At 41.6% G+C, this 17918-nt stretch overlaps 1 protein-coding gene across 1 annotated transcript in view; it reads right to left on the bottom strand.

Annotated features, from left to right (window-relative positions):
- Window positions 1-10987: 10987 nt before the first annotated feature.
- The window catches only part of cyribb (CYFIP related Rac1 interactor Bb), a 40605-nt gene continuing 33674 nt past the window's right edge, over window positions 10988-17918 (bottom strand). Inside the window, exons 8-12 of the mRNA XM_006795000.3 lie at window positions 14571-14687; window positions 14389-14468; window positions 14182-14308; window positions 14034-14104; window positions 10988-11798 (exon numbers count right to left, since the gene is read on the bottom strand). Coding sequence (XP_006795063.1) covers window positions 11735-11798; window positions 14034-14104; window positions 14182-14308; window positions 14389-14468; window positions 14571-14687 — 459 coding nt within the window. The 3' untranslated portion in view covers window positions 10988-11734. The remainder of the gene's footprint in view (window positions 11799-14033; window positions 14105-14181; window positions 14309-14388; window positions 14469-14570; window positions 14688-17918) is intronic.

The following is a 17918-nucleotide window of genomic DNA, read 5'->3' on the forward strand; positions in this document are numbered from 1 at the left end:
GTGTGATTTATTACTATTACTGAAGGTCTAATAAGGTGGGTTCTGTGTCAGGCTCGTAGCCGAAAACTAGCTTTGTTGTCTGCAACGGAACTTATTGTTTCGAAGAAAAACACGAACACAGTGTACAGTCGAGTCTTAATAGCTTACTTACAACTGGGCTCCTCAGGCACTCTTTTTGGCTGCAGTGGTTATTATTATATTTACATGCTTCCAGCTCCCGTTTTTGCTCGATGACAACTTTTCGACTCTCCTTTTTCTCCCACCTCGCGCTCACAGACACATAACGAGTATGGCGGTCCATTCTCCCTGCAGCACGGACTACACTGCCTATGATGCTACATTCTTTAGAGCTATGCCTGTAGCATTCTGCCTATTAGCTTAGCACAGCAACAACAAAAAGGCCTCTCTCACCCAGGAAACACGCAGAGCGAGAGCGTCGCCCTGTAACCATGGCAACCGCAACGCTGCCGCCTGGAACAACAGAACGTAGCTGTCAAACAAAACCCAAACAGGCCTGACCCGCCACAATATGAAACAGGGAAGTACCGCCGTGTAATCCATTTATTTCAACAAAGTAACTGTATTCTAAATACAACCTTTTTAAACAGTAACTGTAACGGAATACAGTTACTCATATTTTGTATTTTAAATACATAACGGCGGTACATGTATTCCGTTACTCCCCAACACTGCTGTTAGTAAGTAACTCTGAGTCTCATAACACAAATTCAGGCAAGCTCCTTTTCTCTAAGCTTATGCACCTTTAACCCAACACACTCCAATAGATGAATCGGGGTAAACTCAGGGTTCACTATCTTCAACATGTAGGAACCACGGATTGAACCACCAACTTCCAATTAGTAGATGATTCGCTCCAGCAGTGGTTCATCACAGATTGCAGTTAAAATAAGATTTTATTGATTACTTTAATCTCACAAACAAGCCCCTGTTAGCTTAGCTTGGCAGTATTATATACACTGCTCAAACAAAAATGAAAGGAACACTTTGAAAAGACATCACATCTAAACATTCACACCAGTGGCCTGTTGGAGGTCACTTTGTGGTGCTCTGGCTGTGCTCATCCTGGTTGTCCTCGCACAAAGGAGCAGATACTGGTCGTGCTGATGGGTTAAGGGTGTTTTGCAGCCCCGTCCAGCTCTCCCAGAGTAACTGCCTGTTTCCTCAATCTTCTCCATGCTCTTAAAACTGAATTTTTTCCTCGGGTAACAATGGCACCATCCTGGAGGAGCTGGACTACCTGTGCAACCTCTGTAGGGTCCAGATATTGCCTCATGCTACCAGCAGGGACACTGACACTAGCCAAATACAAAACTAGTGAAATAAAAGCATATTTGTGAGCGGCCTCCAGCTGTAAAATCAGTCTTGTTTGGGGTAGTCTCATTGTTGTTAATTTCATCAGTAATATCCAAGCAGATAAAACGTATTAACTATCCCCTTTAAATGTGCTATATGTTGTCATATTACTTAAATATGTCAAAAATTCAATGAAATTAACATTTAAGTGCTTCTTCCCCCACGTCACTACTTTAAGAACTTTTTTAGACTTGTACATAAAAGTGAAGATAAGCAGAAGTCCCTTCAGATAAATATTCCCCGGTGTCTTTGCACATAACAGCTTATAAAGTAAAATTCTGTGGAAAGTGAAACTTAAGTGAAATTTCGGTGGCACGGTGCAGCAACCTGACATGCTGCTGTTTGCTGTTTGCAGTTTGCGTGAATGGTTGGAGCCTGCTGCTGGTGGTTGCTGGTTTGGCGTGCTCCGCATCATTTCTATACATTTCTGTTTCTTAGTAAGGAAGTGACAGCCGCTGAGGGAGACTCTCACACTCCTCTGGTGTCTTTTCACACCAATGTGTGAAGTAAAACTGGACGACAGGATTACCAAACAGGAGGGAGGGTATAAAAAGTTCTCTCACTGAAATCCTTAACTAGATCTAATTATTAATGCAGTTAGCCACACATGTGTGAGCTCTTTGAAGCCAGACAGTAATTGTTGAGAGGTCTCAGTTCAGTGGATAGCCTAACAGACCGTCACTGCCCCCTCTGAAGTCTCATCACTGGCACACATGAAAAAAAGAGAATCGGGTTATCAGCTGCTACGTGGACATTTAGGTTTCATCTCGTTATGTTTCTGAGCTCTTTAAGCCAACACGGACGAGGTCTATGAAGAAAACTGCTGTAACCATCAATTAAGTGGCATCTGTGCTGACAGGATAATAGATGGTTCACATGTAAAAGGTCTGGAACCAAACGGCACAAGAGCGTTAGAAAGAAAATGTCAGTATTCTGGAGACCTCTTTAAGTTTTGGGTTTTTTTTTAAATTAGGCAAATTAAAGATTGAAATTTTGATTGAAACATCTGCATTTTGGATGTTCAACAACTCCACAATCCAAATCATGACAGTTTCTCTGCACTCCTGATAAGAAGAGACCGTTAGGTTAATTAGGTGTGTTTCCTCTTTACAACCCCAATAATTCCTCACACCGTCCGGATACCGAAGCTGTTTTTGCTAAAATAGACGAGTGCTCTGCTCTTACATCATAGCTTCTTAGATTGTCAGTAGGGAGTTTTGGTAAGGAGACAAACAAACACATATCACATACATAATTTCCTTATGGATCTTAAAGTATTCTGATTCTGATATCCTATGTGCTATTTTAGGGAACTCTCCAGCTTAAAATATAACAAGTAAATGTATTTTTGCACGTTAGCCTGAACGTTTGTTTGGATTAGTTTGTGTCATGTCCCAAGAACATGGAAATTTTATTTTCTGTTGATTAAATGTTGAATATTGAATATTCAATGTTGCCACATTGAATATTCATAATTTTGTTTTTCTTTTTGGACACGTAACTGTCACTAATATAAATTTTACATTCACGATTCTGCTTTGAAATATTGTTAATATTAATCGATTTACGCCTTCTTCAGTTATTGAACTAAGAAACTAAATGAAAGGTTTTATCTTCTTAAAGTTGAATTTAGGGCATTTTCTTTTATTGTTATTACTCCAGATGTGGAATATGCTTCCCTCTCTAAAAAACAGGCTTCTTGGTATAAAACGTCCACTTTCTTTGAGAGTGTTTAAGAGGAACTTGGCCTGTGCCTTCTTACTGAAGTGTAGCAATACTTTCACTGACTCTTAGTTCCTGATAAAGCGTTGAAGCTTTGCCCAAGCAAATAGTCCTATCTGCTCAACGGACCGAGATTACGGCACCCTTGGTTCAGTCTGGCTGGCATGAAACGTGATCTTCAATGAGCCGTTAATGTTTTGACACGACTGATTAACTAAGACTCCCCCGATTAAAGCAACGTACAGGAGGAAGTGGGATTTTTGAGCAGGGGCGGGGGGGTCTCTGCATCTGTGAGTGTGTTTGTGTGTGAAAGGGGTGGTTGTGAGGGTGGCAGGGTGGTCTCAGAGGATAGCCGTTGTCTTTCTGAGAAAAGTGAACTTGTCTCACCCAAGAGACAGATGAGCAATGTGTTAGGGCCTTGTGGTTTATGGACAGAGCACGGCTCTCAGGCTGCTGGGGTTTTCACTGGAATAAAAGAAGAAACTCTTTACTCGGAAACAAACTGACAGTTGTGCCCGTTCTCTGTGACACACGGGAGTGGAAATGTCAAACTGTAGAGCATCACTTACACGTGTCTTCAGAAAAAAATTATTATAACTTGAGCAGAAAGGAGGAAAGGAGGCGGCTTTGCCCTCCACGAAGCCAAAAAGTCGAGTGTTTTGTAATAAAGCGAATCTCCTTTTCACTTTTCTCTAAAACACTAAACCGCATGGTGAGATGTTCTCTGTGAGGTGTGACCAACAACATAATTCACTTCCTCTGGACGCCGCTGTATAGCTCCATGTTCCCCTGCGAGGGGGCCAAGTGTTAGCTCATCTTCCAAGGCCTACTGTGTGAAGAACACAAAGTTCTCTGACACAGGAAGATTTCACCCTCGGGCGTTTATGGGAAGCCTCACAGGATCGCTGAGGATGAAAGGCCGCCCGTGTTTGGCCGGTTTTTCTGGTGTGTTTTAGACAGAAGACATAACGGATAAAATCCACCAAGTATCATCCCAAACAAACACAAACGAGGGGATACAGTGGAGGAAATGATGATTTGATCCCCTGCTGAATTTGTGAGTTTGTTTATTTTGTAGTTTTGGATCAAATCATTACGTCTTCTACTGTATCTGTTTTACTTTGAATTCATTCTTCAGCTGCTCGCGTTAAAGGAAAACTAACTGCTCCGTATCAGTAAACTAACATCTTCTAACAAAAGCTAAACAAGTCTGCATGGAAACAGCGCGTGAGGCTTTTCAAATTCCAGGGAAAATTCTTTCTTTTTTTAACCCAGTATGCGTGCACGATTTTTGCAGAAATGCAGGTGCAAAGAGGGAAAAGGTGCATAACACAACAGATCAGAAATGCACCTACGGTGATCAGAAGTGCAACATATTTCATTTCTGGCAGTCTGCCTCTTGTTGTCTGCAACTGAACACACAAAAAAAATTCACTTCTTGGCACTGAATTTTTCCTTTCTTGTTTTCCAGGGAAAAAACACAGAAAATATAAGAAATTTTATTTTAAGAAGAATAAGCTGTCAGGCTACATCTTAATTACTGCCACAGAAACAATCCCAACGTGGTTGTGAACAAGCGTGGAGATTTTTATCATGAGGAATTCCTGCTGAACGAGCAGGACTCAAACGAATTCAGTCGGTCACATCAAGAAAACATTTTGAAGGCTATAAACTTCAAGGACAAAGGGGCAGCAATCCAAACATTCGAGGCCAAGATCCCCGTCAGGAAATATGTGTGATGTGATATAATATTTGCTTGACAAATACTTTAAAATTTAATGTGGCAACACTTGACCTTCAAACAGCTTCGGGATTATCTCTTTTTTTTGCTTTGTGTGCCTTCTCTCCCTCAAATCATCCACGGCATCAGTGCACACAGACATAACTCATCAAGTATTAATAGTGTGCAAATTGAATAAATTTAGCACTGTTCAAAACAAAAGTTCAAAGTGCTTTACAAAGTTTAATCCTATAATAAAACATTTGTAGACTGCAGCCAAGCGAATAAAAATCACCCATGAACATAATAATGAAATACAGGCTACAGGCAATGACATAAAACAACAACTATAAACCGCTAATAAATAGATGGATGAATGATTATCCTGGTGATAAAGCTGAGTGCTAACATAAAATAAACAGCTACAAAGCTACTGTGCAAAAGTCTTGAACAAGCCGCCTTTATTTCTTGTCCTTTTCTTTAAGGTGAATTCAAGAATATTTCTGTGCAGGTTCTCAGTCGTCCATGTCATGGTAATCTGTGGAGTTTGGAGAGAAAAGCAACTAGACTTCTTTAAGTTTCTTGAAGATGTTTCACCACTCATCTGAGAAGCTTCTTCAGTTCAAAGCGGAAAGCAAACAGGGAGAAAAGGCACTGAAATTCTGTGAAAACAGGTCTTATGGAGTGATGAACCCAATTTGACATTCTTGTCTTACATCATTGACAGTACATTCAAATGAGGTCAGGAGAGAGGTGCAACAGTGAGAATCTACAGCCATCTGTAAAACAGGGTGGAGGCGCCGTCATGGTTTAAGCTGCATTTTAGCCAGTGTTGTTAAAGTACTGTAAAACCTGCAATAACACGTGAAAAGCATCGGATTTGCAGTGGTTTCATTTGTAGCATGATCCCAAACACACTGACAATGCAGCAAAAGCACACCTGGATAGAAAAACACACAATGTAAAACTATCAGTCTGGCCTCCCAGGAGTCCAGACTTCAACGTAATGAAGCAGTGTGTCATCATCTCGACAGAGAACAGAACAAAATGCAGCAAACATCCAAAGAAGAGTTTTGAATGTTTCTTTTCAAGAAACATGGAGAACTCTTCCTGTAGCCCCGACAGTCTCGGTCGTTGTGTCCTTGGGCGAGACACTTCACCCGTTGCCTACTGGTGGTGGTCAGAGGGCCCGGTGGCGCCAGTGTCCGGCAGCCTCGCCTCTGTCAGTGCGCCCCAGGGTGGCTGTGGCTACAATGTAGCTTGTCATCACCAGTGTGTGAATGTGTGTGTGAATGGGTGAATGACTGAATGTGTAAAGTGCTTTGGGGTCCATAGGGACTGAGTAAAGCGCTATACAAATACAGGCCATTTTACATTTTATGCCTTTTAATTTATTTTAAATTTAACCTGAATTATCAAGCTTCTCCAGGTCAACTGATGGGGAATTTTTGTGACGAAAAATCGTACATGTTTTATTTTGCATTATTATGAAATACAGTTATAAATGATTCAGAAGTTGTCTCCAGCTGCTCTTTGCCATGTTACAGTTTTTTCAGGCTATTAATTAAAACGCTGAGAAAATAACTTCAGCAGAAAGAAAAGAGAAATATGGAGTTAATAAGTGGAAATTTTGAGATAATGACAAAATTTTTTAAAAATCTGGCAGTGGTGTAGCTCAATAGGTAGAACAGGTCATCTACTAATTGGTGGGTCAGTGGTTTGATCCTTGGCTGTTCCAGCTTGCATCCCAAGATACCAAACTCCAAGTTGCTCTACGATGCATCCATCGGAGTGTGAATGTTAGAAAGCATTTAGGCTTGGGTGAACGAGCCAAGTTGTATAAAGTGCTATAGAAGAACCATTTAGGACTTTATGGATGTCCTATAACACCACAGCACATTCACTGCATATACATATCATGGAAGAGTGTGTTGAATCAAACCCCTCACCGAGCAAGACAAAGGGCTGCCACACCTGATGCGTGGCCTTTTGTTACCTAAGCACCTCCCACTATTCTCAGTACTGCTGATTCTCCTTGGGACCCCGGGGTTTCCAATCAGCTGCATGTAGAAGAGAAGCTCAGATTTCAAAGCAATCATTTTAATGGTCAAACAAAAACATTTTCAGGCAGATCAAAGGCAGGTGAGAAGAAAGTTCTCATAATTTGATGATATAGATTGAATCTGGGAACTCCAGTTATAGCGGGTGAGATTCTGTGTGTTGCACTAATTAGCTGATATCTGTGTTTGCAGGATTTAATCTGCGTGAAGGTCATTTTCCCAAGCTTCCTGCTCTTATCTGATACCACAGACATGGTCCTTCCCTTTTTTCCTTCTTTTATTAAGTCTGTGGCTCTAGTGACAGAGCAGGGATGCTGTGGGTGTAATCAGCTACCTACCGATATTGACACATGATCTGATCCTGTAGCTTCAAGCATCAATCTGTAATAACATTTGGAGGTTTAATACACTTTAAAAACTTCATTAATTCAGTCTTTTTCTTCTTTTTTTGGCTTCCACGCCTCCATGCTGCTCCGTTATGATCGTTCTCAGGTGAGAGGAACGGTTTGACTTTGATATTAGATTGAATACAGCTCAGAAAGGCTTCATTCGTCTGGACAGCAGGGCCGCCGTCTCCGCCTGCAGCCCCGATGATGCAGTGAAAGCTTCTGCATGGAGGGTCACGGTGGGTGGGAAACAAGGTCAACGCTCCCCACTGAGAAGGAGTCACGGTGACAAAAAGGCAGCTATTCTGTGCGCGTCGCATGCCCTGCAACCACATTTGAGCTGCATTTAAAAAATGCAACAGAAGCTATACACCCCCACCCCCACCGTGCTTTTCTATAACCCTCCCTCAAGGATTTTAAACCCACCCAAGATTAAACCGCTCCGCTTGCCTCCCATCTCCTCCTTCACTCCCTCTCGTTTCCTTCCCTTTTTTTTCCCAGTCTGTTAGTGCAGCGATGCTGCAGAGGACACACCCATGCACGCTCTGCTGTCTGTCTGCCTTTGACCCTGAGAAGTTTTGCTGCAGTGGCCACACGAGAGTGGCCCCCTTCTTTTCGCTCCCTCTCTCTGTGTGTCATGACTGAAAAGAGGAGGAAAAATAAAAAGGTTAGGAGAGTGAGAATGAATTGAAAGGATCTTTCTTTTTTACCGGAGCATGGATGGAACAGGAGAAAACCTTTAATGTGGAGGAAAGGAATAATGGATCCTGAAAAGCTTTTTTTTTGTTTTAGATAAAGAGAGATGACCACTTGTCACTGACATCGTGCAATTATGTTTCTTAGTGAGCCATTAAGTATAGCAGACTTTGAGTGGTCGTAAAAGGGGAAAATGAGGACAAATGAAAAGCTCATTTAACAAAGGTGTCACTGGGGGAAATGGATGCTTTTCATTAGCAGACAAACAAAACAGTACTTTTTGTCTTGTTACTATTATTTTCATATTGCATAGGAGAGAGGAGAGGATTATTCTACTGCTTGTTTATGTGTACACTAAATGTGACTCTACAGACTACAGCCGTTTAGTTTAGCTCGGCATGAAGGTGGAAACTGTGCACAACAGCAGGCCTGTTTGTATCTCTAGTGCTCGGTAATTAACCCTCTGTACAGATGCGAAGTTTACGTGCACTCATAGTGGGCACGAATGTCATGGTAATTTGGGGATGTTAATGATTTATTGTTTTCAGGGTGGATCGGTTGTACAGCATACATGTTTAATAACTTTAAAAACAAGAATTGGGTCTGTAGGTTTTCATTTCACAGGCTCAAATATATATACATACGTCTTCACTGATATTTCGTTAAATGTCCCTTAGCAAGTTGTACCTTTTTGGTAGCGATCAACAGGCTGGTGGCATAATTCTGGCTGGATTTGTTACTGCTCTTCTGGACAGAATTGGTCAAATTTTTACAAATAGTCCACAAATTTTCCAAAGTGTTGAGTTTGGGGCTTTGTGAAGGTTTTTCCCGGAGCTTAATGTCATAATAATGCCTGCTTTATTCATCCCAAACCACTTTTTATATGTCTGGGATCATTGTCCTGCAGGAACATCCAACTGTGTCCAAGTTTCAAGTTAAAGAATTTGGAGGTAGTCCATCCACTATGTGTAATGTAGCAGTACCATTCGCACCAAAACAGCCCCGGAGCATGATGCTACCACCACCGTGCCTGATAGTTGGTACAGTCTTGGATTTGAAAGCTGAATAATTTGTACTTGTGTTCAGTTGTTTGAAGTAATGAGTATTGGTCAGTTCAGTGAGTGCTGTCAAACAAATCCTCTTTATGCTGCCAAAGAGAAACTACCAGCTGTAGTAAGTCATGAGCTCTAACCAGAGGTCAATGGGCCTTGGCCTTCTCAAATTAAAAGACCTTGTAGAACCTTCAGAACAACTTACTAAAAGTTTTACTTGATTGTATGTATATATTTGAGCCTGTGTGTACACTTTGGACACTGTGTGGATTATAATGTCTAAAATAGATTAAAACTTGTGCACCCAGTCATTGTTTTTAAAGTCATTAAAGATCATTCCACCCTGGAAAAGGAACAGTTGAAAGAAAACATTAAAAGACAAAAATCACCACAAACATTAATGCCCATGATGAGTGATGAGACCACAACTGTAAAGTGTAAATGTAGACAAATCAGGAAAAGAAAGCAGGGCAAAGGACACACAGGAAGTGGATAGAACCTAGGCACCTGCAGTCGCCTATTAGAAAAGTAATTCTTAATGCTTTTTCACCTCTATCAGACATCCGGCGGTCTGAAGAGGACAGACAATAATCACGGGCAGAAAGAGGAAACTGAATGAATGTGGCAAGGAACTGAACTGTGGACATTGTGGTTACATTGGGGTCCTATTATTAAACCCTCAAATGGATAGCTCACAAAGCCCATTTGAAATGGGATGCCTCCAACCTGCTGCAGTTTGCAAAAACAATTACCTGCAAAACCCAACACAAGATTCTTGTCTAAACTGAATCAGCTGAAACAAACAAACAGGCACCTAAAAGAAAACAGGTCTGGGTTTGGTGCCACGCCTCCCTCTATATGTGCAGGTTAGCCTAACACATTAAATGAACCTTAAAGAGGGGGCCTTCTCAGTTTGTGCCTGTACTGTAAATCAGACTGACTAGTGAACACAGTGTAACATTTAGCAGCTAGAGAGAAAAATACATCCCTCAACAGGTGGTGGAGACCAAAAACAGAACTATAAGAGACTCACGTTCATCGGGTGGCCCAAAAATGGTTGCTCTGTTGCACCTGCTGACAGATTAAACTGCCAACAGGTTCCTATAATCAGCTGTTACATCCACAGTTCACTCATTTTTTCTGTCATCCTTATTAACCTGCTCTGTCGTCATTCATCCTTAGTGTTGACTGGCTGTGGAGGCCGGAGTCAGTGGAGTACGGGGTTGTAATTCATCTACTTCGCCTCCAACGACATCAGCGTTGATCATCAGGTGCTTTTGCAGTTTATCGTGTTGAGCCATCACTTTAGGGACTGTTAAAAGCCGATTTCCATGGGAACTCACAGTGTCACAAATATAAAGTATCACAATGAAGGATGCTCATATTAAATGGTGCTTAGGCACCAGACTCTTTTTCTACTGTTGACTCTGAGTGATGTCAGCAAGAGTGGAAATACCTAATATGGTCATCTAGGGCTGCAAGCACAGAAGCTCCACCCTCCTTCCTAAAAGCAGGCATAGGGGAGCGAAAATGTCCTGTTTCAGTCAGACTGAACTGAGGGGCTTCATCAAGAACCACTATCAGTAAATAAATCAAATCATGCTTAAATTACACTCAAAATACAGGAAAAAAGGTTTTTCTGCGCTGTAATTATCGATGCATTAATGTTAAGTCAATCCTGCAGGTAGTGAAGGTGGATTCTTCATCCATTTTATTAATATTCTGCTGGGCTCGGCTGGTTTCAGTTATTTGTTACTACCATTACTTAACATCAACCCTGAGAGCGTTATTGACCTTCACATGAAGGTGAACAGACAGAATTTGGCAATTAGATTAAGAGGATTGCTTTGAAGTGTTAAAGTTGCTTATTTTGGTTTTAAGTTTAAAAAACTGTATGTGTCACTGAGTTCTCAATCTTCCCCTCCGGCCGCCCGGAGACGGCGAGAAGAGATCAAACCTGACGAGTCGGGGTCGTAGAAAACAAGAGTTCTCCTTTTAATTTCTCCAGCCACAACATACTGTGCATGTACAGTACACACTCCCAGTTTTAATTTGATTTTGAACGTATCACAGTTTAAAGTTTTCAACTAAAAAATACAACACAACTAAAAAAACAAAACAAAACAAAAAAGACATATGCACAAATTAAAACCTATAAAAAAATATAAAAACAGTACTCTTAATCTCAATTCAACAAGTACCATTTCAATAACAAAACATTTAATTATGAAAGCACAAAAGAGCAGACAAATTAAGAGGAACCATTGCTTTTGTTTTGTTTGTTTTTTTACTTTAAATACAAGGAAAAGACTATTTTGTTTCGTAATCATGCAGAAGATGGAATTAAATAACAAATCAACCAAAAATAATATATACGTCTCTATATATCTCTCTGTATTAAATTTTCAAGTCAGAACTCCCGTCCCCTTACACAGGGAAAAAAAAGAAGACATGTTTAAAATAAAAACCGGAGCATCCACAATGCTTTCATTAGCTGCCATAGCGGCATGGGCTTTTATCGAAAACATTACATATCAGCGACATCTTTTTGGCACCAAAAAAGACGTTTACAATGGCAGTAGCATTTTGCAGTATAAAAGAGGGCGGAGCAGTAGCTCTTTTCCATTTAAAAAAGCAAACAAAGGAAGAAAAAATAAAACATTCTGTGCAGCGACATCAGTCGAGAGAGCGGCGTCTCCCTTCAGCAGTCCTAGCAGCTCAGTCCTACTGCAGCATGCTCTTGATAGTCTTGTTGGTTGATTCATCGTTTAAATGCTTGGTTGTGTACCTGCAGGCGAGAGAGAGAAAAAGCAAATGTGCACTTCAGTAGAAGAACAAAGAGTGAAAATACAAAATATGCTCAAGCTCTCAAAGTGAAAGTCCTCGTTTAGCTGAAAACGTCCTCTTCAACAGAGTAAATGTTAATACTGAAGCATTTCCTTTCACTGGTTCCTGATCTGGTGTCAATCTCCTCCAAACAGTAGAAGGCAGCTTTCTTCTCCTTTAACCTTTTGATCCGACTTAAGCCTTTTTGGATTATATGTAAAGATTTAAACTGTTAATAAAAACAAAACGTCCGATGGGAAATCGCACTTGTGAATGCTCTGGTTTCTGCTTCTTGAGCTGTAACATGTTCAAGGTTTTTTCTGCTAAAAGTTTGAAGCAGTTTTTTTAATATAGACTTTACAGACTACACAGAAACAGAAACTATTGCTCTGCCAGGAGCTCTTATTACAAAGTAAGGAGTTATTGTTTCTGTAGTATTTGTACCTTTAAAAGATTCACACTCTTTAAATCTAAAGGCTGTGTGTTTTCACGTGAAGCTTAATTTGATTCAGAATGAGTCGACACTGTTAACAAAAGGAAGCATTTCCACGTCTTATCGATCAAAAGAAGCGCTCCAAGGCTGCGTACCAACGCTGCGTACCAACGCCAAAGCCACCACACGATGCATTCATTGAATTCTTACCTCAGTTTGTGATATTTTCTTTAACTCCAATTCCTACTAATTGTTCTCATCACGATCATCAGCAGCAGCAGTAACAACTTACTTTAAAGACTCCAAAAGTGTTGTGTCTGCAGCTCACCTGGGAGAGCAGGCGCGCCGTATACTGAAACTTGCTCTGAGGCCATATTTTTAAAAACGCTACAATTAAATAAAAAAGAAGAATCATCCAGATCTGGATCAATTCCAAGTTGGGCCATGCTGGTGGTAAAATCTTCATGTAAATCTGCCCGCAAGATTTTGAGAACTCCTGCAACAACCTGACACACCGGCCCGATCTGCAGTTTAAATATTGATGAAAATAACAGGAAGCTGCAGTCCTACTTTGATGCGGCTGCTAATGAATCTGAAACATGGCAAAGAGCCCCAGTGTTTGTATTACTGTATTTATTTATTATACATTGATAGCAAAAAATGAAAGTACACCCTCTGTCAATTCTAAGGTTTGCGCTATCGGGGCATAAAAGTTATCTGGTCATTAGCAGGTTTTAAAATGAGGTCAATACAGCCTGAGATCTGAGTTTTGGTTTTTTTGCAGTTTCTCTGAGCGCTGCTTGATCTGATCCTGGAGTCAATTAGCTGGGATGTCCACTCCTGTTAAGACTGACGTTGCACTTATCTGAATGCTTCAGACCAGCAAACTGTCAAAACCTCTGTTTTTATAGAGCTGCTCACACTTGCTGATGATCGTTAGTCTATTGCATTTGATTAGCAGCAGCTGGCTGCTACTTACCCTCTTAATTCCTGAGGAAGCAGTAAGGATGTACTGACTGCAAATAACGACACAGTGTAATGTGTCATGTTGTTCGTCTAAGCCCATCTTAGAAATGAAAGAGTTTGTACTTTCCTTGGCTGTGTTGTTTGTTTTGATACAAACAAAACGGTAAATTAGAAAATCTTCCAGTAAATGTCAGATAAATAGTGCAGTAAAAACTGCAGTGTTCCCCTCTGAGCTGTAGAGGTACTCAAGTGAGCTTAAACTTTGACTTCATTACTGTCCAGCACTGCATGTGTCTAACATACACTATCATCCTCCGTCACATCAGTGTGGCAATCACTGAGAGAAAATCTGTCAGCTTTCGCATGAAAATAACCTCGTGTGGCCCGGTTGAGCCGGCCCGCCTCGGGCTCCCCACACACACAAACACACAGATGTAAGGTCGACTCAAAGCCGCCCTGTCAGCAGCTGCGAGAGCGAGGTGAGGTGGGTGAAATTTGTGAGGGCGCGAGGGGACCTGGTGTCACATGTAATCGGCCTTTGTGGAGAGGCTTCGACACCCAACCCGGATCAGGCTCACAGCTGACCGAATCCCCCGCTGGACGGCGTGGAGGATGAGTCACTGCGCTGAAGGGGATGAGGTCTGTCTGCTGCTTGTGAACAGGAACCAACTCATCCAACTCACAGCGTGAGCAGCCTGCTCCTGTTCAGTTTAAAAGCCTGCTCAAGGGCTGCAATCACATTTCACGCTGGGCAGCAGGGATTTTTTTTTTTTTTTAATAATCGGAACAAGAACTGACCTGAGAGCGTTGAGAAGGCCTTCTACGCTGTTTGGAGGCTGATCTTTGAGGACTTTGATGCAGCCTTTCATCTGTGGAACAGAAAGAGACCGTTAGCTGTAGAAGAAGCTGCGAGTGAGACGTTTGGCGTGAACGTGTCTACACTCACGTCGATTTTGGACGACTTGGCGAACGCTCCTACGGGATGGACGTAGTCGTACAAGATGATCACCCCGACCATCACCCTGAGGCAGAAGGACACCGTGTCCTCGCTTGTAAAACGGCTGCGATACTCCCTGACAGCAGGAGGAGGAAGAGGAGGGATTAGACGCAAAGTCGAGAATGGCGTATTCAACACGTGGAGGTGGTCACTTACGGTGTTTCCAGCATGACTTTGCACACGCTCGCCATCGTGCTTAAGCAGTCCGTCGTGTTCTCGATGGGCAGGTTCTTGTTCTGTAAGGAGGGAGGAATGACTGAGTGGATGCCCACACACACACACACACACGCTCACACACTAAAGAAAATAAATTATCCAATATTTTAAAAGAGTCTCACCTCAGAAACAAACTTCGTTGTGCCGTCACTTAACGTCTTCAGCATGGGCGTGGCATCGGCGTAGAAGAGAGATATCCGATTGGCCAATTCATTGTTGACTTCATTCTCACCTTCTGCCTGCAAACAAAAAAAACAAAGCTTGAATCCACTGACTGCATGTTTACTGGACCTCTGATCTTAAAATAATCAAACTCATGTCGCAGGCAAACGTGGTTATCTCTGTTATTAGAAGAGCTGCCAGTTAAAGCTACTTTACAAGGAGACTGAGAAAAGAAAGCGACCACGAAGGTGGCCGTGTAGCTGACACGCTTGGAGGGACATTAAAGCCACTTTGCGCTCTACACTGTGGCGATGCTGTGAAATTTTATTTAAAAAACCTCTGAATGAAAAGGTGCGAGAGAACATCAGGATGTATTATTAGTTCATTTGATGCAAAGCAGCTTTAACAGACTGTTTGTGCAGATGAAAAGCTGCTTCGTTAAATAAAACACCGACAGGAAAACACTGATATAAACCCTGTGACACAGCCCTCCTGCTCCTCCCTCCCCCGGTTTCCCAGCTGACTGCCGCTTTGCCGTTTCAGATGAGACGCTGAAAACACCTGGCGGACAACAAAAGAATAAGGCGTCTCTTGAACAGCCTGTTCTAAATTTGTCTGCATATTTAAATAACAACAACACTTCCTGCCTTCATGAGAGCACTGACGGAATATGAATAATCGCCCCAAACTTTCAAACCACTTTGGGTTTTTTTAACAAACGATGATGACACATGAGCTCAAAGACTGTTTGAGCGGGGACAGTTGCGTTTCATCTCGGATGTCTGAATGATTCAGTCGTCTGAGCGCTGACTAAACCGAGTGCGACGGAGCTGCGAGGAGGGACGGCGGCCCGAGCGTCTTTCAGCGGTGACAGGTCCTAACGACAACTTGTCTGGGCCCATTTGTCTAATGACATGTTCTGCTTTAAGAAATAAAAGCTCCTGTCAGGCGGGTCTGAACTGAGTGCAGTTTTGGTTTATTTTTCCTCATATGCAGCTAAAAATGACTAATTTTACTGCCCCACGTTTCCCTCAACCTCTGGCAGACCCAGGCTCAGAGAGGTGCAGCCATCTGCCATGACCGGTTGGGGCTGAAGGGAGGACGACAGAACAAAAAACACATCTATGGTATCAATTTGAAAATCCTACATCACCTCATTCTCGAGTTATGTTCACAAAGTTGGGTGTCCACACAGCAAGGTGCATATGTGCAAAAGTGCACAGAGTAAACTAAAGCCTAAAGGTGCATCCACAAAGGACATCTCTTTGTAGCTGATGGTCACTCTATTGGAGATTTCAGGCTCCAGTTGCCTGGGTAACTCTGTAATGCATTTACCACCCCTTTATGTGTCGGTCAAGGTTATCTTAATTCACTTCAAAGTGCTGAATGACATTGACTTTCTCTGGTCTCCTTACACATGGACAGCATGGGAAGTCCTTGCATGCAAGTAAGAGGCACACATAGACCTACATGAAGAGATCCCATTTCTTCATTAAACTGAATTTGCACCTGGACCTCACTCATCACAGTGATGAACAGGTGGAAAGAAAACATGACATTTTGACCGCTTTACCGGGAAACGCACAAGCGAAACAAAGTCCATTAAAGCAGCTCTGCTGCTTTAAGCTGTCTCAGTCAGTCATAACAGCGAGGTAGCAAGCACAATGCGCAGCACTGACACTGGCATTGGCCTTCATTATCAAAGTGAAGAAAAGGTAAATTACAGGAGAAATGATTATACACGTGTTTAATACCAGGTATAAATACTACTCCACTTTCCAAGAAGAAAGTATTTAACCAATAAATGCTGAGCTAAAATTCATGCCACAGTCGTTTCCTATGCTTCGATATTTCCTGTGTTCTATTGTAAATAAAATCTGGTTCATAAAAATCTGTAAGTCATTGCATTCTGTTTTTTTAATTTACATTTTAAACAGCATCACAGCTTTTTTGGTGCGAGGTTTGTGTTATGTCAGTTTAAAAATAAATAAATTACTGTCAGTTTAACTTTAGTCTGTATTTAAAGTAATTTGGGGGCTTATCCGAGATTTATGCTTCGGCGTTAACAACAAACCCTTCACCACAACTTATGCCAGAAGCTGCCGTGCACTTCCCTAGAAAACTAACTGTGCTGAAGGCGTCACTATGACTGGTCCATTCAATACTGCCGTTTCCTCCGACTTTTTACTCTGCCACCATTTATGAAACATACTAGAAGATAATGGCTTAACTTGAAGAGGGAAACCACAATAACAACAACCAGTATTTCAGCAGCAAAACTGCAGAGCTACACATGCAAACCATCAAGGCGACTTATGTCATACATTGATTCAACGCAAGAATAGAAAATAAGCTATAAGCTGTCACAGATGTCTCCTTCTGATGAGGAACGGAAGTCATCAAAGCCACCAGTTTGTGCTGACAAAAACAGAAATCTTACAGTTGGTTAACCACTGCATCAGCCGGTTAGTCTGTTTGGGTGCTTTTGGTATTTCAAAATATAATTCTGAATCATAATAAAAGTGTTAACACCAAAATCGGGAACATTAAGACCCAAACCACTCCTTTCGAAACCACCACTGACACAAACAGTGAGTTTTACCTGACAGAACATGGGAGTTGTTAGTTTAATTTGCGTGACTTTTGCATCATTCACACCCAAACTAACTGCTTTAATAACCATAAATGCACAACAGCACAGACAAACCATTTGGTCAAGCCAGCAATAGATGAACCATTCCCATGTTTTGCAAAGAAAAAAATACTTGTTTTGCCAGTGGAGTCTGGTGGAGTGAAACTGCTTCCCTTCTTCATCAGAGAGAGCCATCTGTCGGCAGCAAAACCAGTGATAATGTTCTAAATATAACACACATTCAAACCGACACTGATTCTAAAGTAAGGCCAACGCTGATGGTCAATTGATGCTGACCATGTCCACAGCACCACGTTTCTGCACCAGTTAAAAGCCTTCCTGAAGTGAAAACCGTTTAGTCAGTAAAGTCAGTGTGGTCAGTGTAAAATAAAAGAAAATATATCATTTGTGGGTCATATTTTGATTTAAATAAAAAGTTCTTGCAACATCACACACCAGTAATTTTAGTCATAGTTTTCATCGTTCTTTTTTTTCTCATGGAAAAAAAGACGATGAAATGCACTGACACTTTAGTCAGTGAATAAAAATATAAAAAAACCCTAAATATTCTGGAGAAGCGAGACACAATCAGAACCAACTCAGTGGTGCAGAGAGGCGGGACAAGTTCAAAAGTGATCCAATCGGAAGTAATCTCCTTGCGCAGTAAGGTTAAATA

Source organism: Neolamprologus brichardi, chromosome 9 (assembly GCF_056152115.1).
Source record: "Neolamprologus brichardi isolate AB-2024 chromosome 9, ASM5615211v1, whole genome shotgun sequence".
In the NCBI taxonomy this organism is placed as follows: domain Eukaryota; kingdom Metazoa; phylum Chordata; class Actinopteri; order Cichliformes; family Cichlidae; genus Neolamprologus; species Neolamprologus brichardi.